Genomic DNA, 23853 nt, shown 5'->3' on the forward strand with positions numbered 1-23853 from the left:
TTGTAATTTGTCTGTAACTGGTCTTAACGTTTTGATATCTCCCTGCAGCCTACAGTACCTTCTACATCATCGGCTTGGTCCTGTCCATGCAGATCCCCTTTGTGGGCTTTCAACCGATCAGGACCAGTGAACACATGGCCGCAGCAGGTCAGTAACCAGTCACCTGGGGTTTGTTTGGAATGTGGAAAATGGCATTGGAAGCCGGTAATCTGTATTCACTGCAGGCCTAGGGAGTAAATCTTAATTTGGCAGTCACTGCAAAAACATTCTTCTTTACACTTAAAACAATATTTAACCTGTTCTTCTCAGACTACAGATGGAAGAATTAATATAGCATTGTTTGGCGCTGCCAATCTGAACCACATAGATATCTGCTACAAAATTAGATCCTTAGATGCAATCTATGTATTAGCCCTCAAACCAGATTATGTCATGCTGATGAGTTCATCTAGGACAATTCACCTGAGACAGTTCTCATAACGTCAGCACCCAGAGCAGCTTGGCACATGTCAGTGTTACCACGGAGGCTGGCTTTATGCCTGGCTTTAAGACCTCTGTACTGGTCATCAGAGAAAAACACAAGGCCACATCGCCTTAAAGTTAATAGTAGTAGTTTTAAAAAGAAGTCATCTATTCTAGTGGCCAGATTAAACAATAATCTGCTTCACTTAGCTGAACAAAGACTTTATTTCAAATCTTATCCCCTTTGTGCTGTATCTCTGCAGGTGTGTTTGTGCTACTGCAGGTCTATGCCTTCCTGCAATACCTGAAAGACCGACTGACCAGGCAGGAGTTCCAGACTCTGTTTTTCCTGGGAGTCTCTCTGGCTGCTGGAGTGGTTTTCCTCTCCGTCATCTACTTGACATACACAGGTTGGTTCACATTGTCTTTTAGTAGGTTGGGCAACTGAACATCTCTCATTTTCTTCCCAGGAAAAATGAGCTATTCAACCCTATTTAACCTATGTAAAGCTTATTTTAAATAGATGTTGAAACATTCATATTCATAAAATTAAGCTTCAGGGTGGAGCTTTTACTGTCAGAGATAATCACTGGTAAGTAACATTATCTTACCCATGTTTTTTTTTTTTTTTTAAAAGATACATCTGTTGTTATAATTTTTCTTATAGTCTGCAAACTCCAAAAGAACAAAACCAACAATGTGTTAATCCATCTCTCAACACTACATACTACATAAATATTTAAAAAGGGTCCCAAATATATAGTTTAACTTTCCAAACGGCTCCTTAATTTCCTAAATCAACTGGGCAGTGTAAATTTTAGAAAATGTTACTCAAAGAGTATAAAATGGTGCATTTGTTGGTTACTATTTTCGTTAATACACATTTGTTGCTCTTACATATTTCCAGCAGGAAATAAACTACAGAGCCAATGTTGATTGTAATGTCGCACCATATCACCCAGTCTAACAGTCTGGCTCATTCAGGTGTTTTTAATAGCTTTTTGGACAAAAACGATAATCTATGGAGCAGAGGCATAAAATATATCAGGCTTTGGATACATGAACCACACTTGTTAGTAGGATGCATTCATTGTTGCCTTTGGTAAATATAACCAGCCTTATCCTTTAAACTGTTGTAGAATTTTGATGGTGCCGTTTTGTACAATATGAGAGAGTCTGCAACTTATTTACACTATACTTTGTTACTCTGTACCCCAACTGACCTTAAGCCAAAATACTGTTGGGTCTCTGCATTAGAAGAAACATTTGAATACTTTGAGTGTAGTAATTACAAGCATTATCTAATGCCTAACGGCAATTTAAATGCTACATGTAAAAAGCAATCATCCATCCACTGACATCACATATCTATTATCTCTATCTGATAGGACCACCTGCTGACTAGTGGTGTTAGTTTCTCTGTTGAGAGTGGACAGCAAGCCAGAGAGAGCTCATTACAGCTACTTATCATGTCTGCAACATAGCAATACACAAAAAGAAGCACATCACCAAGAAATAATATGATTGATTGATACATACAGGAGGAATGTTGCAAACCAATTACACCTTCCATTGATGTAAATCTGTAGGTACATTGTATGTACATTCTATTTGAGTCCGTATGGTCTGTGTGTGTGTTTCCCCTTCAGGGTACATTGCTCCATGGAGTGGGCGCTTCTACTCCCTCTGGGATACTGGGTAAGTCATTATAATTGATGTGTTGTACTTTTGCACTGGATTTAAAGCACCTGACCACAGTGCTGATAACCAGTTGGATTTAAATTATGTGCAGTAGCACAATAACCTCTAAATCTGTGAAACTGAAGGAGGTAGAAAGGGGTGGGGTGTGAGTAAGTTTCATGGAAGATTTACTCCAGATTTAGTCTACTCTTTGTATTAATACGAAGTCCAGATTTTAATTTATAAAGATATAGTCTATCTGCAGAGAGGAGACTTGTTACTTACTTTTACAAATGGAGATTGTTTTTTGCTTTATTTTTTTCAAGCAACATTCTTTCGTTTTAGACAGATGTAAAAGACAAATCAAATGCATACCCAATACTGTAGCTTTGCCCCTCTTTAGCTGCCAAAATGTTTTTATGGTCAGACAGTGAGTCAGTCGGCCCTTCACTCAGCCCCATCATACAATCCAAAACAGATAATGCTCCCTTTCTCTCCTCCCAGATCTGGGCTTAGAGAACTGCCAGACTGCAGCATCAGCTGTAAAACTCTGAGACTCTCTGAGTGTATGTGCACACATGTTTGTGTGTTTGTGCACACGCCAGAGTATTTTTTTTTTTTTTTTTAAGGAAGTTAGGTTTTGCTGCAGTGCAGTAAAAGGAATGAGGTCATCTTCTGACCCAACATAACTGACATCAGCCAAACTTTATTTTTTAGTTATCCCACTCTATAATAGGATCTCATAAAGATCATAAAAATGTGAATGAATGATTCTATTAGATATTAAAGGGAATAAAATCAACTATTATCTTAAATGAAATGATTGTTTGACCTTTTTTTTTTCTCTTCCTTTGCCTAACCATACTTTTTTGTGGAGTCTTACTTCTCTCTGTCCTCCGTGTTATCCACAGCTATGCTAAGATCCACATTCCCATTATAGCATCAGTATCTGAGCACCAGCCCACCACCTGGGTGTCCTTCTTCTTTGACCTTCACATCCTCGTCTGTACCTTCCCAGCAGGCCTCTGGTTCTGCATTAAGAACATCAATGATGAACGTGTCTTTGGTAAGAGTCATGTCATGGAATAAGTACTTTTTTTCTTTAACAAGATGAACCGTTGTAAACAACTAAAGCCTGCAGGAAAAGTCGTAAATGTCACTAGATGATGTTATACACTAATTAGCATATTCATGATGTTAACGGTCATATTTGCATTCTGCCATGTGCCAGCCAGTTTCCAAATAAAGCTGTTCTCATTTACATGTTTTTCTGTTGTCAGACAATGGAACAAGTATGAAATAGTGACTGAAATGAGGCCCATTAAGACGACATGTTAACCAGCTATCACTTCCAAGCCATTTCCAAGCTGCTGCTCCGCACTGCGAAAATCCTGATTTTATAACAGCAACGTCGTCTGACAGAAATCACCATACACATAAGTTAAAGACAACGGCTGTGCTTTGATTTCAGCTGGATTTACAGTGGCATGAAAAACTTTGGGCACCCCTTCTCAAAATTTCTGTTACTGTGAATAGTTAAGTGAGTACAAGATGAACTGATCTCCAAAAGGCATAAAGTTGAAGGTGAAACATTCTTTTCAACCTTTTAAGCAAGATTATTGTATTATTTTGGTTTTGTACAATTTTAGAGTAAAAAAAAAAAGAAAGCACCATACAGCAGTTTTGGCAGCCCAAAAGATATGAGCTCTCAGAAACTTTTACCAAGGTCTCAGACCTTAAGTAGCTTGTTATGGCTATGGCTTGTTTACAGTTATTGTCAGGAAAGGCCAAGTGATGCAAATCTCAAAGCTTTATAAAAGACTCTGACTCCTCAAACCTTGTCCCAACAATCAGCAGCCATGGGCTCCTCTAAGTAGCTGCCTACGTCTGAAAATTAAAGTAACTGATGCCCACAAAGCAGGAGATGAGTATAAGTAGATAGCAAAGTGTTTTGAGGTAGCTGTTTCCTCAGTTCATAATGTATTTATGAAATGGCAGTTGACAGGAACGGTGGAGGTCAAGTTGAGGTCTGGAAGACCAAGAAAACTTTGAGAGAGAACTGCTCATAGGATTGCTACAAAGACAAATTAAAATCCCTGTTTGACTGTAAAAGACCCTCAGGTAGATTTAGCAAACTCTGCAGTGGTGGAACACTGTTCTACTGTGCATTGATACCCGCACAATTATGACCTTCATGAAAGAGTCATCCGAACAAAACCTTTCCTGTGTCGTCACCGCAAAAAATTCAGTCTCAGATGTTTGCAAAGGATCACCTGAACAACCCTGATGCATTTTGAAAACAATTCCTGTGGACTTATGAAGTTAAAGTAGAACTTTATGGCCACAATGAGCAAAGGTATGTTTGGAGAAAAAAGGGTGCAGAATTTGAAGAAAAGAACACCTCTCCAACTGTTTAGCACAGGGGTTTGATCGATCATGCTTCGGGCTTGTTGTTGCAGCCAGTGGCACAGGGAACATTTAACTGGTAGAGGGAAGAATGGATTCAATGAAACACCTGTAAACATCACACTATCTGTAAAAAAGCTGAAGATGAAAAGAGAATGGCTTCTACAACAGGACAATGATTGTGACTACCCCAAGAGGTGCAAGCTGAGGGTTTTGCCATGGCCCTCACCGTCCCCCGACCTAAAAATCATGGAAAATCTGTGGATAGACCTCAAAAGAGCAGTGCATGCAAGACGTTCCAAGGATCTCGTACAACTAGAAGCCTTTTGCAGGAAAAATGGGCGAAAATCCCCTAAACAAGAACTGAAAGACTCTTAGCAGCTGCAAAAAGCATTGACAAGCTGTGGTACTTTCAAAAGGGGGTGATGATAAGTACTGACCATTCAGGATACACGAACTTTTGTTTCAGGTCCTTTTCCTTTTTTTATTTTGAGACTGTAAAAGATGGAAATAGAAAAGTAAATCTTGCTTAAAATATTAAAGAAATTAGTTGTCTTTAACTTCATGCCTTTTGGAAATCAGGTCATCTTTTACTCACTTAGCTATTTACATTAACAGAAATATTGCCCAGGGGTACCCAAACCTTTTCCTGCCATTGTATACTAAAGGAAGATGACTTCTTGTTTCATGGTGGTAAATTGGAAGTAACAACTGAGAAGGTCACTCTGGTCTAAAAGAATCTCACTAGTGCTCCAGATTTTTGTTCTTCTTAGTGGTAGTGTTTTCCAACCAAATACTGCTTACGTCTTCCATGCAGTCCTGCTTAGCACTGTCTGGCAGTGGACCTTTGATGCATTTCATGCCTAATCCCTCCCCCCTCATTTCCTGTCAGATCCCTACTGTGTAATATCTAAGAAAAGCAAAATGGCTATAAATAAGTTTTAAAAATAATTTCACTAATAAGCTAGTATTCCAGTTTTATGCATACGTAATTTGAATTGGATAATATGACATTTAGGAATTAAGTATTATTTTGATGGTGCAATGGCAGATTTCTTTATTTGAAGGATGATGGACTGAGTGTTATCCCACAGATTTCAGGCAGGAATTGTAGGTAACGTTGATTAGTCTGTCTGAAGGCTAATGGATCACAGGTGAACTGAAAATATACAGATCTCAAGTAAAGTTATGTTAAACTGTGCTCCATAATGTCAGTAGGAAAGTTAGCCGTTAGAAAGGGACAACCCACACAGCTCATTATTTTTTGTAAGAGTAATTTTTGGCATGTTTTGCCTTTATTGGATAGTTGACAGTATAATCAGACGGAAGTGAGGGGAAAGAGAGGGGTATGACCTGCAACAAAGGTCCCCTGACGGACGCAAACACAAAGTCACGCGGCTCTTTCCACCAGCACATATTGCCATACCACACTGCCATGAAACTGGAGACCACGATCTCCCTGCAAGTTGAATATGGGAGAAAATTGTGATTTTAGGGCAGGAAAAAATAGAATCATTGCATTTCATGTAGTGTTAACCTTGTCAGCTAGATCAAAAGTCCGTGTTTTAGTCATATAGTCAACATCCTTTTTAGGTGACAAAAACACTTGACTTTTTTTTTTTTTTTTTTTTTTAAAGTCAGCAACTTATCTTATATGTCATGGACTATGGACTGAAGTTCCAATACAGAACAGTAGGCTGTGTATTTAAATAGTGTAAATTAAATTTATTAATATGCCTCCCAGTTATGCTACTGCATAACTTGAGTGTCAGTTTTATCAGGATATATTCATTTTTTTAAAAATGACATTGCTTTTATAATTCTTAACCCTCACAAGAAACCTGCCATTAAAAAATGATGCCTATGTTCAAAACTTAACTTTATTTCACCAAATACAGGAATTTGATACAGTGTTTCCAACTTCAGATGTATCTAGTACAGATTTGACAGAATAAACAGGCCCAAGTCACATAAATTAATGGGGGGTATCACAATCAGTTATCATCTTTTTTTTTTAGACCATTCTCACTTAATGTGGGAGCCCGAGCATCTGTGAGTCAAAAATGTGTCCCTATCTGTTTCTTCTTTTTTTCTCTCTCTCTCTCTCTCTCTCTTCCTCTCTCTTGCCCGAAACGCTAAGTAGAGCTGACCTGTTATCAATGTATGGAACCAACCAATGTTAAGGTCGAGCCACGGTGCACAGGCAACCTCTGTCCTACACTGAGAAATATAACGTGATGTTGTAACTATGTTCTTCTGTAATGCTGACGTAACTCCGGTGTTTGGTGCTGTCTGGGTAATGCCTAAGTCATCTCTCCGGATTAGTTTGTTAATTTTCTGTTACTTTTTGGTTCTGTCTTAGGAAAAGCTTTTTTTTTTTTTTCCAAACATTATGTCAACTGGAAACATCCTTTCAAAGTTTCCAGTGTTTAGAAACACATTTCAATATACCTTCCAGCGCAGCCCTGGTAATAATAATATAGTTGAATCAACGTTTTAACAAAAACAGGCCATTATAATCTTCGTAAATGTAGAACATGTTGCAGAGCTGTTTTATTGGATTGCATTCTAGGTGTACCTAATGAAGTGGCCAGGGAGCGTGTACCAATACATGAACTCTGCATTGAGCTAAAACTGGCCAGTAATAATGGGGTCTGGCTTTCCAACATAAAGTTCAGTCTTCTGCTGTCCTCCCTCGGCTGACTGAACCTTTTCCTTGTCTGCCCTCTCTGCTCTGCGCTACTTTCTTGTTTGCTTGCTTTTCCTTCTTCAGTCTCACTCTTCACAGATTTTTATGTTTATCTTTCTTGCTCTCTACCCATTGACTGCTAATCTGAGGCTCTTTGATCTCTGTTCAGCTGAAAACACTCCAATAATACAGGCCCACATGCACAGACGAACACATTTAGCCTTTGAATGTGTGGGTTTCTTTTCTTTCTGCTGTTACATTTTCTCTCTTGACCCTGTTCCCACCTGCCAGTGAGATCTACCCTAAGCAGTGGCATAGTATTAGTACATCGGAAAGGAATGCATGTATTTCATTTCACTGTCAAATAACTGTGTAGAGAGGCATTGCACCTGTAATATGACTTGGCAGTGTTAAATTAAGGCAAATTGAATAAATGAAGTTATACTTAGAATTAAATCAAACTCATCAAGCTTGGATCGTTACATCCTGCTCATCTGTAACCTCCTTTTCTCTCTCTCTCTCTCTCTCTGCTTTCCTCACACCAGTGGCCTTGTATGCCATAAGCGCTGTGTATTTTGCCGGCGTGATGGTGCGTTTGATGCTGACTCTGACTCCAGTGGTGTGCATGCTGTCAGCCGTGGCTTTCTCCAGTGTCTTTGAACACTACCTGGGCGACGATATGAAGAGACAGAGTCCGCCTGCAGAGGACAGCAGCGACGAGGACGACAGGAAGAACGCTAGCAACCTCTATGACAAGGTTATCAGAATGAGTGATCAATCATGTTGCTTAATGAACATTCAACTTCCAAATTTGTTGCTGGTCGTAATTATTGTCTTTGTTGAATAATGATCATGTTACAGTGGAAGACATGATGCTAAATAGTTATACAGAAAATTGTCATAACCGAGTGCCAGTATTTTCTGGTGTTGACCTTATTTGTTATAAAATTAATTGCAATTTGTTTATTTAGAAAGTGATACATGAATAATGTCTCTTCAAATGCACAAACCATTACTGCATTACATTTGTGTTTCATTACCGAAACCACACAAGCAATATTATGTGTTACCTTCAAAAGTCAGAATATCCCTGTTGCTCTTTTTTTTAATGAATTACAGGTGCAATATACAACATAAATACCTCACGTAGTACAATAGCGTTAAAAAAAAAATTAAGGACCCAAGGGAGAGGGGTAATAATCAGAGAAAAAACTTAAAGTTGGAAATTTACGAGAAAAAACCTTTGGATATTCTCTGAGCCGTGAACCACATCACTTTACTTGACAAGGTTGGACCAACTGTATCAAACCAGAGATGTAACCAGCGATATCCTTGCATGTGTATATTTCATTGTAGTTACTGATGCAGAAACGCTATCACCTCAACCAAATCAGCATGTTGTTTTCTTCTGAATAGGCGCACTTCACGGTGAAGTCTCATCAAAGTCCGGATGCTTATGATAATATGCTGATTCTGGTCTAAAATCACAAGTATTTCCGTACTGCTAAATCCAATTGCAAAGTACAATTCGATTAGGTCATCCACTGCAGGCATAATAAATGGCAAGCGGCAACGTCTGTAGTGTGATGAGGTTGATCCAACCTTGCAAAGTAAAGTGATGTGGTTCCTTGACAAAAAAACAAAACAAAACACTATTTTCCCAAGTTATATAACCTCAGAGAATATTCAAGTTTTTTTCTCATAAATTTACCACTTTCCTCACTATAATCACAAAATATCTGATGCACCTCTACATCCTTTTTAGCATTTTGTCAGCTCATTTTTTTTGTTTTTGTTTTACATCTGCAAATATACTGGCTCAGCTTCACTACCCCCCATGTTTACAGCAGCAGCAGGCAACTGAATTCAGTGTAAAAGTTCTGAGAAACCCACTGTACACTACCTTCCCACCAAATGGTAGTCAAACAAAGTTAGCAACTGGTATAGCAGCTAAAAACCCATATATATTTCTAAGGAATTTGTTGAGACCGTAACTGAGCTGGAGAGAGATTGAATATCAGGCATAAAGTGATCAAGTGGCCTTAAACACAACTCCAGTTGAATGCTAAACTGGCTCTATGTCTGCTAGATATTTACGTAGGCAGCTGTTTGCTAACGCGCTAGTCCCAACATCTGTATAAGGTGGCAATATGTCAGTGTTATATTTACAACTTGTTCTATTGTCCACAAGTGGCCGAAAAAATAAATGTAAATAAATGCACTTAAAATAAACTTAAGTAATTCAATATTATTTTAGACTTGGCTTTAGTATACACCAGTGTCTCTAATAACCATTTAGCTACCCTTGTCTGTTTGCAGTTATGTCTTCAATGATAAAATAGTTCTTGTCAAACAAATAAAAAACCACAAGTATCACACCATCTTCCTCTTCACAACAAGAGGGCAGCCACCATGTAAAAATTAGAGAGAAGTCTGAAAAACTAAACTAAATTTTATATAAAAATTTTCTTTTACTTTCTTTTTCTTTCTTTTGTTCTTCATCTTGTGACCACTCAGATTCCTCTTTTCCACCCCACCCTTTTGGGGTGGAAACCCCCAGGTTGGGAACCACTCCCTGTATTCACATGATCGAATTTTCACATCATTACAAAAATTGACTTTGCAGATGTTTTATGTGGAGGAGAATGCATTCAACACATTTGTTAGGCGTCAAGAATATACACATCGCCATTTGGTGAGAAGCACCAAATGTTAACATGACTTTGTTTATGAGAAAACTCCTCAGAGCACTTTTGAGTCACCAAGTATTATTGTTTACGGACACACAGAATACACAGCTATCCATGTTATGACATCTAACAATAAGACTACTAGACGAGAGCAGAAGCGAAATAACTCCATAATATCACCATTTTTAAAAAAGTTTTATTTTTGAGCCTTTTCTAGACCCATGTTAAAAGGATCCGTCAAGTAGGAAACATTTTATAGTAAAAATGTTTAACTGAAACCATTGTGTCTGTATCCTCTTTACTCTCCTCCTCGTCCGTCCTCAGGGAGACCAAATAGCACTGGTGTCCAATGTTTTGTCATCCTTCTGCTGCTTTTCTTCCGAATCAATACAGTGGGAATAATGCATTGCTAATCTATCCCAGGTCTCCTCGAAGGTTGAACATTTAATTGTCTGTGTCTGGGAATTCTCTAAGTGGGGACAATCAGCAGTCCTCTAGTACATTAACAGTTAATTTTTACAGCACACCTGTCTTGTCAGAGTTGGAATAACTTTTATAAATGGTTTCCTCTTGGTATGCTGTCCCCTGAAGGCTGGTAAGGTGCGTAAACACGTATCGGAGCAGGAGAAGGCTGAGGAGGGCCTGGGCCCCAACATCAAGTCCATAGTCACCATGCTGATGTTAATGCTGCTAATGATGTTTGCTGTCCACTGCACCTGGGTCACCAGCAACGCCTACTCCAGCCCCAGTGTAGTACTGGCATCCTACAACCACGATGGGTGAGAATAATACACCATGTGCATTTCCCACATGTCATGTAAAGTAGGCTTGTACCAGTATGTTTGGATGAAAACTGATCATTTACAGTCTTTAAGTTGGGACATTTTCATGCCAGAAGACTGAAACAACATTTAGACTATCTGAGGATACCAGTGAGAGCCATACTAATGGTGTTCTCGTAGGGTTAGTAGCTCTGTAAAGGGCCTGTTCACCCAAATTACAAGAATTTTTCTCCCCTACTGTGGCCTTTGTTGTATCTAGCCATGCAGATAATTTGGGTTTGCATTTCATGTTTTGTTTTGTTTGTTTTTTTTCAATTAAAGCTAACTCTAAAGTTCTGTTGTTGGTTTAAACTATTTTTCTTCATGCTCATAGGCATATATTTCTGTAAGTATTTACTCTACAGCTATATTAGGGGAAAATATACACACACAAAAAATCTGAATCAGCCTTGGTACAAGGAAATATTTGATATTACAAGATCAGGATAAAAAACATAATTGGACATTCATACTTGTGACTGAGCCATGTGACTTTCTAACAAGAAATGCTTATAACAGTTACTTTGATAAGAGGCTCTTCCTCAGGGCCCCCAAGGCCATTCAACTGAATAGTATTGGGGTGGAGGCAGAAATCGGAGATATAAGACCATGGTATATTAAACAGAAACTATGTAGCTATGGATAGACACTACTAGATTTAAGTGTGACAAGGTTTTTTATTATTTGGGTGAACTGAGCCCTTAAGGTACATTCAGAGGGGTTTCGCTGTTTAGTAAAATCATACCGCGAGTGTCAGCCAATGCCTACTGTTTAATGCCTAAGTCTTGTCTAATATTAATACGCCGTGCAAATCCATATTTGTGACCGTACCATGTTCTCCCACTGTCATCACTCTATCCATCTATAACTTGCTCTACCAGCTCCCGTAACATCCTGGATGACTTCAGGGAGGCCTACTATTGGCTGAGGCAGAACACAGATGAGCATGCCAGAGTGATGTCCTGGTGGGACTACGGCTACCAGATAGCAGGCATGGCAAACAGAACCACTCTGGTCGACAACAACACGTGGAACAACAGTCACATAGCACTGGTGAGAGCTGCTGTATCTTTAACACTGTTGAAATGACATTTGACCTTCCACTTCTGTTCCATGTCAACAAATTCTCTAAGTGCAACCTTTGATTTAAGGGGCACTACACCAGTTATAAACATGAGGACTGTATGACTCACCATGTGAAAACAGTTGTATAATGTCTTCTTTGGTCCTGGAGGAACTTCTGTCAGTTTTTTAAAACAAAGTGAACCCACTAAAATCTGTTACTGTTATTCTCATAGCCTCTTTTGTTTCTTTTTATGTATTTCTCGCTATTTTTCCTTGAATCCTCCATGGTTGCATAGCGTAACAGCTCCTCCTGCCTCGGGCTATAGCACCACCAAGTGGACATACATTGTATCACTGTACTGCACGGTACACAAATTAAAGGAGGTCTCAAAATCATGAGCAAATCCAGTTTGGGGAGCCAAAAGAGACCGATTAAAATGGAGGGTCAAAAATGAAACAGCAGAGACTGAGCTATTCTGTTTTTTGGTCCCTAGCATAGAGTCTAGAGCCTACACTTCCCATAATGTAACTTGATAGCATGTTTTGTTTGTCCCTCCCTGCCTGGTAAATGTCTGCACCGTTCAACCTCCAACCTTTACTGTCCCATTTTGACTGTAGGTTTGTCCATTGAAAATGCGTATTTTCCATTCCCAAGCTGTGGGCATGGTTTCCAAGCCATTTCAACTGGGCATATGTAACCGCACATGCCGCTAACGCTGACTTGAATCCATGGCTCTGAGTTGCAAGTAAACACTGGCGCAGCCAAATGGAGTGCAGTCGAAGCCCCTCCTGAGCCACAGAGAACATGATACAACTGTTAATACAAGCTGTATAGTATGCCCCATGACTACTAAAGTGATCGTGGAATGCCCCTTTAATCATCATATAATATTCCACCAGCTGTATTGAATTGGAATTCATTGTCAAACTGCAATGTCTTTGTATACAGGTGGGCAAAGCCATGTCATCTAATGAGACCGCAGCCTATGAAATCATGAGGTCACTGGATGTTGACTATGTCCTCATCATCTTCGGTGGAGTGATTGGCTACTCAGGCGATGACATCAACAAATTCCTGTGGATGGTGCGCATCGCAGAGGGAGAGCACCCCAGGGACATCAGGGTGAGAGAGACATCACACACACTGTATATTTGTCACTTTACTGAGGTACTTCTATAGGGGAGAAAGAAAAAGAAGGTGAACGCACAGCAGTTTTCAAGTATTAACTCAAGTGATGGTGGCTGCCTGCAAAGTGGAATCCATATCATTTTCCATTGTCCTCTCTGAAGTCCACCGACAGAAATCAAGCAGTAAAGTGTGCTGTAAGATATTTGTCGGCAAAATAAAATCACAGATCCAAGTTTGCATCAGTTCACTTATTTCTCCCCCCATTTGTCTCTTTATCCCGCCTCTCGAACCAGGAAAGTGACTACTTTACCCCGCAGGGAGAGTTCAGAGTGGACAAAGCCGGCTCCCCCACCCTACTCAACTGCCTTATGTACAAGATGTCTTACTACCGCTTTGGAGAGATGCAGGTATGTCATTATTAGTAATCCTTCCCTTCAAAGAACACTGTAATCACAATTACCTTAACAAAATAGTGTCACACAGGAATAATAAGATTATCTCTCTTCATTTCTGTCAAGTTGGACTTCCGGACACCACCAGGCTTTGACCGGACACGGAACGCTGAGATTGGCAACAAGGACATAAAGCTGAAGCACCTGGAGGAAGCCTTCACCTCAGAGCACTGGCTGGTCAGGATTTATAAAGTCAAAAAGCTGGAAAACAGAGACCGTGTGGAGCACAAGCTGCGAAGCACTGACACCATTAAGCAGAAGTACACCTCCAAAAAGGTAAGCTTGTATCATCCTCAGCCACTGGACTCTGTCTGGTCAAAAGGCCAATTCATGGTTTCCCCCCGTCTGGTTGGAGACGCTGTTGGTTGTTAGAGACGTCCAGGTGCAGCCCAGAACTTTGAGTCTGCACAGAATATCCGCACTGCAATGCACTGACTGCGCATGTGCCAGACTTGTACTAGACGCTCATTTTGTGCACCATTTGTACTGTATGTACTGTTTTATTTCTCATCTCTGGTTCTGTTCTTGTTAAGCCATTGCACATAGTACCTTCTGTAGACATATTGGTGCCCTGGGCAAGACGTCACCTGGCACCCCTGAAGGCTCTGGTTTTTTCATTAGAATATTTTATGAAAATTAGAATAATTTTACAATACTTTATTATTTCAAATTCAACTTTATTAAACTCATGTTCTGTGTCATGCCATAAACAGCATCTGTTTAGTATCTTTACACGCACTGTAGTTCCTGCTATGTGTCATTCTGGTTTTAACCATACTCAGGATATGATATAGAACACAACATTATTCATATCTCTGAGACTTTCACTTATAGCTGTCCTGATCACCTTTCAGAATAAAATAGTTATTTTACTTCTGTTTTTCTTAATTATACAACTTTCAGTGAGAGACGATGTCAGTGTGGATCTGTTGTAGCAGGAAGGTGTGGGCAGGATTTAAACAGGCACTCATTAGCGTCAGCGTGAACAAATGACCAAAATAACAGCAACACTGTAGAGGTGTGTTCACCTGCACTGAGATAGATGCAGAACAGGTTATAATGTATGGATCAGGTTATAATGTTTTCACGGAACATAAGTAACCGGGTTACTACTATGTGATTCTTACACAGCGGTGTGAGCAAATGAAGAGCAGCGAAAAACCTCAGGTGATGTGAGAGTCAGCCCCCAGCAGATTTCCCTTCTACAGTCTGTCTGTAGTCTCCTCTCAGTATCTCAGTATATAGTGTTTAGTGCAGTGTGAGCAGTGTTTTGTTTTGTTTTGTTTTGTTTTTTAAAAGTTTAAGAGGTGCACTGGACTTTAAAAGTAGACCGAGAGCAATTACAAAATATTTCTTCCAGCTCTTTGGTGCCCCTCCAGCCAGTGGCACCCTATGTAGCCGCCTAGGTGGCCTGTACCTGAAGTCACTCCAGGCTGCACACCCTGTGTTCTTTATTTGACCTTTTCATATTGTTCAGCCAAATACAACACGGGAACTCCTCTTACTGCCAGGAGGCTGCCATCATGTCTAAAATCTGTCCAAGGACAAGGTGAAAGCATAAACTGGCAGTTTACCCCCCCACCCAAAAAAAAGTGGATAGAGTATTTTTAATGGGCAAACATTTGTATACTCAGCAACTGTGAGTATGTTTGTTTTATGGTATCCACATACAAAAGTTTATCAAAACAAGAAGTAAAGTGAGAATTTTCAATCTGAAACCAATCCCATGACATTATTAACCAGTTACTGGTGCATTGGAAGGGTGAATGAAAAAGTCTGTGGTGTTCAAAGCCAAATGTGTAGTGCTTCTTTGTAGCCATAACTTGCCATTTTACATATGAGAACACACAAAATAGGTTTCATTTGGAGTATACTCCCACGTTAACTGGGTAGTGTGAATCTAGTAGGGTTGTAAACAAATCAATATATTATTCAGATGAATTTATACATATAATCCCAATTTTTACAGTGATAACAATGATGTTGAAAAGCTGTTGTAGTTTTTGTTTCATCAACAGATATCGAAGCCTGGCACTTCGTCCAACTTAAAACAAAGAAATAAACTGAAATACAGTACACATTTTATTTTTAATATTATGTGATTTAATACTTTGTATGGATTGTACAGCTCCCTGCATCACAATCAATCCCTTAAAACTACCATCAATCACAGATGTAACTAAACGTACAGTCAACAGTAGCATCCGTTCAGCCAGCCCACAAGGAACTGTTTTATTGTGAAGGGCTGTCTGAAAGCCACATCCCATGGCCCCACCTCCATGATATGATTGGACAGTTGAGGCTTTGCATTTGGGCATGGATAATGCAGCTTCACCTCAAAACGAAAAAGCTTCTTTGCACCTCCCCATGAAAACTAATGACAGTGACTTGTATTGAGTAGTGGCAAGTCTATGCTGCCCTCTGCTGGACAAAACTGAAATACACTGCACCTTTTCATTTTGTTTTCTGTTGATTTGATTTTAATGGGGCATGGTAAGTCGTTCACAACTCAAAACGATTCATTCACTTATTAAAGACAAAAAAGCTAAATAATTTTCCTTTTAATAGACATTTTAAATATCCTATTCCATTGCACGTACAACTTTTTTTCTTTTCTTTTTCTTTTTTTAATGATGCAGCATGATCCAGTGAGCTATTATTTTTAACATTCAGAACAACTTTATTTTCATTTGGACCTCCTCCCATTATATACACAACCTCCAATTTTTGAAAAAAAACTCTGCAGAAAGGCCCTAGTCAGTTCTGACTTGTACTTTACCAATGGTTAAAACCTCTGATTCTATTTCCACCATTTATTTCCACTCGCACCATTAGCAGCTACACAGCTTTTATTTGGGCTCAGACTTATTTTTTCTTTATTGAAGTGAGGGATTAAAAAAAAACAATTTTTTTTTCTTATTTGATTAATGTAGATACAAGGTTAAAATATTTTATTGTGTATAAATTGTTGGTGGCTAAACTTAGAATGAATCCAAATTGCTTCATTTTCTGTGTTGAATTTACCTGCCATTTATACTCCCTTATATGTCAACAACTTTTGGTGTAGGGCTTTCCAAGGTTTGGTATAAATTTGAGTACAGCTATTTTTTTGACATAGCAGATATAATCTGAATTTTCCTACAAGTCTTCCTTAAGATCTAACTGAAAGAAGTTTGATCCAGTTATGTAGAACATTTATTAACCCGCTGAAATTAAAGTGGTTACTGAAGAGTGCCAAAGCTTGGCTTGATTTTTACCGGTCTGTGTTTCTGGTCATTTCTCCCTCTGCAGACGGTCAAGAGGAAGCGGGGATACATCAAGAACAAGCTGTCCCTCAAGAAGGGCAAGAAACAGACCAAGAAGTCTTTATAGAAAGCCCACCACCAGCAGCGGTACATTGTGGACAGGAGAGAGGAAAAATCTTAAACACAGAACCTTCAACAAAAACAAGCAGCAACAGCAAAATCCACCTATCAAGATGAGCAAGGAACATCAGAGGCTCTCCAGACATCAGTCATCCCAAGCGTCCGTACCTCGAGGTCCAGGCTGGAAATGTAACCATCACCTAGGAGAATGTGTTTAACCCCAGCTGACCTTTGATCTGATAAGCGGGGTGAAGCAGGCGAAAAACAGGAGAAGTTGGCCAGTGCCAGCCCTTCCCCACGCTGGTTTTAACCTGAGGAACTCTGACTTTTGACTTGCTTTTCTTTTTGTACTTGAATGTGCCGTGAGTGACAAGTGACAGAGAGAGCAAGAGAGATTAGATACCCGTAAAGCAGGGCATAGTTCGGGACTGCTCTATTCAGACAGATCAAGAAAAGAGAACACTGTGTTACCATGTTAGAACCTCAGAGCTGAGACCCTAGACCTGCTCAGACTAAGACAGAAGGTGATTTTAGGATGACTGAAATGTTTGTTTTCCTTTGTTGGAGTTGATAAACTTCTCACAATTGATAGGTATAATTTTGATGGAAAAGGAGAGAGAGAGAAAGAGAAATTTGCCTGCCCACCAGCCTGCTTCTTTAGTTTTAACCAGCTGTCAGTAACAACACCACAGGCATTCAGAGAGATGAATATGTGCTCACATACTCATGGAACGTCCAGCCGTAATTCGGTCAGATCCCAGTGAGCACACAGGTGATGGGTAGTCTCCTTTCACCTTCTCCTTTGACTCCATTACCAACAGAAATATGCATGTACACACATGTGCCAACATGGAGAAGCCATCATGCTTCTTCCAACCTCATAGTGCTGCACTGACAGGACATACTCTTTTAGAACCAGACAGCGTAGGCTGCTTAGAGCATAATTCCTGTTTGGTACAACTTGGATTTGATTTTCATAGTTTCTGTCCGTCTGTAATAACAACACTGTACTCTCCATTGCTGAGACCTGGGAACATGGCAACATGGCTAAAAAGAAGTCTTACCAGGCAGGAACCATGAGCTGTTAGTTAAGACAGGTTGCAAACAAACAATCTTATTAAAACTCATTTGGAAGAAAAACAAAGATGAAGTCTAAAATTTGCTATCCAAACTGTCTGCGGTAAGGCATCCATCACAATTTACAGACCCACTTCCCGGCTCAGCTTTGACCTACTATACTGGCTGAAGGTGTCTGCACGCGCACAGTTCTCCTCTAAAACAAGGGATTATTTAAGTTTTAGCACAATTTAAAAGGGTCTTCCAGTAGTTTAGTATTGCATTTCCATACACTTGGAGGACTCACAAGACATGGTTTAAGAAAAAAAAATATAAAAAAACGAACGGAGCAGCAGAGGCTGAAACATCCTTACTAATATTTTCTAGTGTGGGTCAAACTCAAAAACAGTGGAACCTACTTTTCCCACAACTGGATAGCATCTTTCATCAGAAAGTAGAAGAGTCCCCCCTTTAAAGTGCTTTAGGCAATCTGGCTAAACTGTTGGCTTGTTTACAACCTGTCTGATCACCTGAATGCCGGAGTACGACAACCTCTTACTAGTTACTAATGACTTTGGTAAGTACAGTGTTACCAGAGCCAGTAGAAATGATGACCAAAACTACGAAAATAAAACCCAAATTGTAATATAACAGAACTTTTTCTCTTTTAAGCTGCGTGAGTTATTCGTATCTGGAACGTTCATACGTTATTGAAGCACACTGGACAGAGCGGAGAGCTGTAATCATCCGTGCTCTGCTGCCACCCAGTGGGGATAACATTAACTTAGGGAAGCCAGACCGAAGACCAAGGTCTACATTTTATCAGTTAATGGTGATGAATAGTGAAGAAGCACAGTGCGTTGCTCAAACAGTCCAACATAATGCTGCTTCTCCTTTCACAGGTCCTTCTGAGCTGTTGGCAGCAGGAGGCTTTGTGTTAAAACGTTGCACACTAATGCTTTTATCTAATTAGCTGAATTTCCACTGTTGTAATTTGTAGCTCTGTCATGCAGCCACTGGCATAACATTGCCAGTGGTTCCTTCTGCAAACCATCCCTCCCTATAACTGAATCCGCCTTATTCTGTTTTTCTTGAAGGTATTCGTATAAAGTTATCCATCCTGCGTGAGCTGAATTTGATTCTGTTGTGAGCTTTAGCTAGAACACCATCGGAGGACAATCCAGGTGGTGAGGATAGCATTGGCCTTAAGAGAGAAATTAAAAATCCAGTTGTTTCCAGAGCTCAACACAGACAGACAGTGAGTGTATTTATTACATGGACAGGCTGCGATGACTAAAGTATTGGAAGCATCCTATCGCAAAGTGCAAGGATTTTTGAGGTTTCTTCCGTCAATTGTAATGATCCCGATGCAGGTATGGGACTGTAACTTGCCTTTTTAAATAAAGAGGTTGAAGTAACCCTGTGTTTTTATTTCTTTCAGCTCAGATGCAGAATGTATGTCACCGTCATTCAAAATGCACCTTTGCCACACGGTTGGTTTTCGATGCCAATTAAGATGTATGTATACTGCCTCGTCTTTCGCATTCACCTCTGGGTGTCTGATTAGTTCATTGTCTACACAGTGTGTAACTACTGTGCAGCTCACGTTATGATGTGGAGATGCAAGTTAGCATGTCATACTTACTTACAGGGATTGTAACTTATTTTGGGAAATGTGCTTATTTGCTTTCCTGTCAAGAGTTAAATGACAAAATGGATACAACTAGTGTATGTTAGCTTAGCTCACATAAATATTGGGAACCAGGGGAAACAGCTAGCCTGGCCCTGCCCAAAGGTAACAAAATCTACCTACCAGCACATCTAGAGCTCAGTGATTAACAGTTCAATCTGTACAAAAACTGCAGCGGAGAAAAGTCTTGGCTGGGAGCAGTGACTCCTTACAAAACAAAATAAAGGGCCATTTCGAGTGAAGCTGAATAAACCATGCTAGTTACTCTTTGATGCTGTACTTAAGCACAGCGTAGCTTTGACCTAAATGCTAACATGCTGATGTTTACCATGTTCACTCAGCGTGTTTGCATACTAATGACAATGTCAGGTATTTAGTCAAAGTACTGGAAATCAACATTGACCTGATGCCGCTGGACGAGAAGTTAAGGGATTAGGATTCATTCTGAGGGGAACATGATTGTCTGAACCAAAATTCCATGGGAATCCGTCCAACAAATGTCAACCTGATGATGGCGCTGCATGAACAGTCAGGGGATCACCACAGTCAGCGGGACACATCCTCTGAGGACCATGAATGTTTTGACCACCTTAGCCAACATTGCCTGAATACACAATGGTGTGATGTAACTGTTGCACACACTCAGTGAGGTTTCAATACAGTATATCGTACAATTGTTTTACTGTTTTTATATTTCAAATGTTACAGCAATAACCATTCTCTAAAAATGCACACAATAAAAACAAATACATTTAAAAAAAAAAAAAAAAATTAAGCCATTTGCATTGACAAGAATGCATTGTTTCTACATAAACTGTTACAGCTCCTTTGTCGAAGCTAGAATATGTTCATACATTCAATACATCGCTGAATGTATTGGAAATTCTACAGTGACCACTTCCACGCAACACCGATCATTACAGTTGAGATGACACAAAGATACAGTCCACAGGAGTATTCAAACACAAAGAACCCAAATGATCTTAATATGTATGAGAGGCAAGTGTTCTGAATCTATATAGCAGGAGGGTGGAGCGTCTGTAGCACTGCCTGGGCTACATGACGGGAGCTGCTGAGATCAGGGTCTGAATGACCTGTAACTGTACCCTGAAACTTGTTTTGCTTTAGTCTTTCTGAAACTGAAAGGCACCGAGAACACAAGGAAAACTGTCATCAAGTTTGTCACTACATGGATTCTACCTGAAGAGATTTCAATGACATTTTTTATCAAACATAAAAAATACAAAAATGTGCCAATGATTCACTTTTACTTAACTCAGCATTTTTTTTATTTTTTTTAAAGTAGCTGAAATAATATATCACCTGGGTGACCAATGACTAGTCAGGGAAAAGTAGGCCCAACTTAACTGCAATCAGAAGTAATTTCAATCGCTAATAATGTGAGTACCAATCAGATTTGTTGAGGAGAATCTTCGACCTTTTCCATTTTAGCCCAATAACTAATTAACTACAAATGGCCTAAATTTAACATTACCGTTGACCACTTTCAAATGTTCACAGCTTTTATATGGGTATCCATTCATTTCAGTATTGAATAAAAATCTGCTTCAAGTTAATTTTGTTGTACACCTCAATATCTCATTAAATGACTCAATTTTTGGACTAGATGTTTGCTTGAGGTGGGTAAACCATCACAGTCAACATTGTTTGACCTTTTTATAGGAAAATATGACTTTACCTTGTGTTGTATTGAAGCTGTAAGTTGAAAACTCACCGTTGCTGACGCACGTCTGACATCAATGATGTCTGGCAGTTTAGAGTCCCCCAGTAAAACTTTAATGCAAAAAAAAAAAAAAAGGGGGGGGGGGGCAAACTTACACTTTTTACAACATTCACCTCTGCTTTGTGTTATCCTTTGGAATTTGAATTTCAGACAACAGAGCTCATCGATGCAATGCTGTTCCAAGAGCTGATAATTCAATCAATAATTCATTGTTTTTAAATTGAAGTTAGGATGTGCAGAGCTGTTAACAGTATCATTAAGTCAGATTTCAAAACACTGTCAGACACGACTTTAGCCATTATTACCATGACAGTGGACACCTACACAGCTGTTATCAAATATAATCCCAAGTTCAAACGTAACGATTAATTTTTAATCATATTGAATAATTAATTTTGACACTTTACAACTGATGTTAATAGACGCTAAATGCATTTCTTGTAGGTTTATTTAAAGAAAATAATTGCAATTTCAATCACAGTGACAAAACTGGTCGGAAAAAAACAAAAACAATTTCTCCTCAAATCGTTCATCCCTAGTTGTCTTTGTTCAACAGACTATCAGTCTGCGGATGTCTGGGTGTCCCTGAAGGCACCAAGTCAGTCGAAAATCGTCCCTGCACACAACTGTACTCCCATATAACAATAATGGAACTTGGATTCAAAACAACAAGGGCCTCAAATTGTTCCCTGTGATGGATTACTTACTTCAGGCAATAATGACAATGGACTAAAATTAACGGACAAATCATCTATTTGTGGTCACTCGGCTCGGATATGCAAAAATACTGGACTGTCCTTTAACAGAATCTTAAGAATGGCTGGGCTGCATACTTTAAATGAAATCCAGATAGTATTTGTTTAGAAATAAAATGTTTGTTAATTCTGATCCTATGAAACATCCAAACTTCACTTTGGCTCCCTTCAGTCATCCGTTCCAGGGGTGAATCGTGACCTTTTATTTCACCATTACCACTTAGTCCTCCTCTTGCTCCTCATCCCCTCCAAATGACAGAAGGCTGTTGTTCTTTACTTTCTTCGCAGACGTTACCTCCTTCTTCTCCTCCTTCTCTCCTCCCTCACTCTTCTTCTTCTTGCTGGAGCTGGCAGTGATCCCCTGGAATTTGTCTGAGGAGGAGCGCTTGGCCGGTTTCTTGAAAAGGATTTTGCCATCAAGAGGTGGTCCGTCATCTGCAGACAGGATGGACAAGTGTGATTCATCAAGCACATAAGCATTTTCATGTTGGATGCTTGACTTGACAAAATACATCAACTTTTTAAGATCCCCTCCAGGTATATTCCAAGATATATATAAAACCTCCCTGCTGTGTGTCTGATACAGTTGTCCCATTAAAAAAAATTAAATTACCACGTTAGAAATTCTTAAAATAGCTTCTAAAAAATGACAAAATGAAAAATCGGAATGATTTGATGAGTGGGGGTCTTTAAATTTTAGTAAAAATGATCCCGTCGAGCCTAAATTTATCAGTGATTAGATTAAACCATTTAATTGGACTGTAATTCCTGTATGATTCTCCATGTCACGTGAAATAAATGGTTGAGACATAAAAAGACGGTTCTTACCTTTCTCTGCATCACTCCCAGGAGGCACTTTACCCTTGATCTTCTCCACCTCCTCTGCAGTCAGGTCCCCACTTTTCAGGACCACAACCTGAGGTAGCTCGTCCTCTCGATCACTCCCGCTGTCGTCATCCAGTGTTGGCATCACGTGACGCTGAGAGGGGAATCAGGAACCGAGACAAAGAGGATTTCTTTACCAGACACCCAGCCTATGACTCAAGTAACCCCGTGCAATACCGTGTCATCCACTGCGCAGGATGAGAAAAGCAGTTAGGGGATGGTCTGAATGAACGTGTCCAATGCGGAGATCGTTTCTTGCTTCAAACTATTTTACCAGCAGACGGCCTCTAAAACACAGTATAATATAATATAAACCTGGCACAAGAAATAGATAACGTTAAGATTTCATAGACTCAAATGAGCTAACGTTATCCCTATCCTGGGTCCGGGCTGCTAGCTTACACAACTAACAGTTAGCCAAACTACCCAAATCGCCACATACCTTAGTATCAACAGTCGGTCCTTCTTTGTATCCAACATCATTTTTAAACTTCTTCAGAAAAGAAGGTTCCGCTGGTTTCACCCAAGACACGCCGCTGGCCTTATTTTTGTTCATCGCAAAGCAGTACAACAATAGAAGCGCCTAAATGAAATATAGGCCTTAACCGATCTTCCGATTAGCACAGGATTCGCCAAAACATACACACGTCATCAACACGTGCCGCCTAGAGTCACGTGACTGCAGGAGTCGCTGCAAGGTAGCGAAATGTGAAGGGACAAAAGTATTGGGTCTTCAAAATAAAACCGTGTGTTTAGTCGGAGACAAAAACAAAAACAAATACCTCTTATCCTGTGGTAACTGCTTGTCAACCACCGAAAACGTATTGAGAATACTCCTACCTTAGTCATTTAGACCACCAGCTGGGCTCAAATGGATTTGACATTGTTGTATTTTGGGGAATAGGTATTTGCGCACATGGACTAAATGAGACATCTTCGGACACAGATCCGGCTGCACCGAGGA

General features: G+C 39.7%; 2 protein-coding genes across 2 annotated transcripts in view; one reads left to right on the plus strand and one right to left on the minus strand.

Annotated features, from left to right (window-relative positions):
* Positions 1-18361, plus strand: part of LOC120783884 (dolichyl-diphosphooligosaccharide--protein glycosyltransferase subunit STT3B-like) — a 76990-nt gene extending 58629 nt beyond the window's left edge. Inside the window, exons 6-16 of the mRNA XM_040117233.1 lie at positions 49-147; positions 726-872; positions 2112-2160; positions 3054-3208; positions 7783-7994; positions 10519-10706; positions 11630-11801; positions 12763-12936; positions 13236-13349; positions 13461-13670; positions 16686-18361. Of these exons, the coding sequence (XP_039973167.1) occupies positions 49-147; positions 726-872; positions 2112-2160; positions 3054-3208; positions 7783-7994; positions 10519-10706; positions 11630-11801; positions 12763-12936; positions 13236-13349; positions 13461-13670; positions 16686-16766 (1601 nt within the window). The 3' untranslated portion in view covers positions 16767-18361. The remainder of the gene's footprint in view (positions 1-48; positions 148-725; positions 873-2111; positions 2161-3053; positions 3209-7782; positions 7995-10518; positions 10707-11629; positions 11802-12762; positions 12937-13235; positions 13350-13460; positions 13671-16685) is intronic.
* Positions 18362-20194: 1833 nt separating this feature from the next.
* Positions 20195-23807, minus strand: kiaa1143 (KIAA1143 ortholog). Its single transcript, XM_040118733.1, has 3 exons — positions 23332-23807; positions 22833-22983; positions 20195-22439 (listed from the first exon to the last, which is right to left on the minus strand). The coding sequence occupies exons 1-3, from the start codon at positions 23443-23445 to the stop codon at positions 22225-22227; spliced, it is 480 nt and encodes a 159-aa protein (XP_039974667.1). The 5' UTR covers positions 23446-23807; the 3' UTR covers positions 20195-22224.
* Positions 23808-23853: the final 46 nt, after the last annotated feature.

The sequence above is a fragment of the Xiphias gladius genome, chromosome 22, assembly GCF_016859285.1.
Source record: "Xiphias gladius isolate SHS-SW01 ecotype Sanya breed wild chromosome 22, ASM1685928v1, whole genome shotgun sequence".
NCBI classification, from domain to species: Eukaryota; Metazoa; Chordata; class Actinopteri; order Istiophoriformes; family Xiphiidae; genus Xiphias; species Xiphias gladius.

What these genes read in the sequence shown, in the direction of transcription:
- kiaa1143 (XM_040118733.1), bottom strand. Translation starts at nt 23,445, where the DNA reads ATGAACAAAAATAAGGCCAGCGGCGTGTCTTGGGTGAAACCAGCGGAA. An exon ending in GACCGACTGTTGATACTAAG is followed by an intron (nt 22,984 to 23,331) that starts GTATGTGGCGAT and finishes TTCCCCTCTCAG; the next exon opens with CGTCACGTGATGCCAACACT. An exon ending in TGGGAGTGATGCAGAGAAAG is followed by an intron (nt 22,440 to 22,832) that starts GTAAGAACCGTC and finishes TCCTGTCTGCAG; the next exon opens with ATGACGGACCACCTCTTGAT.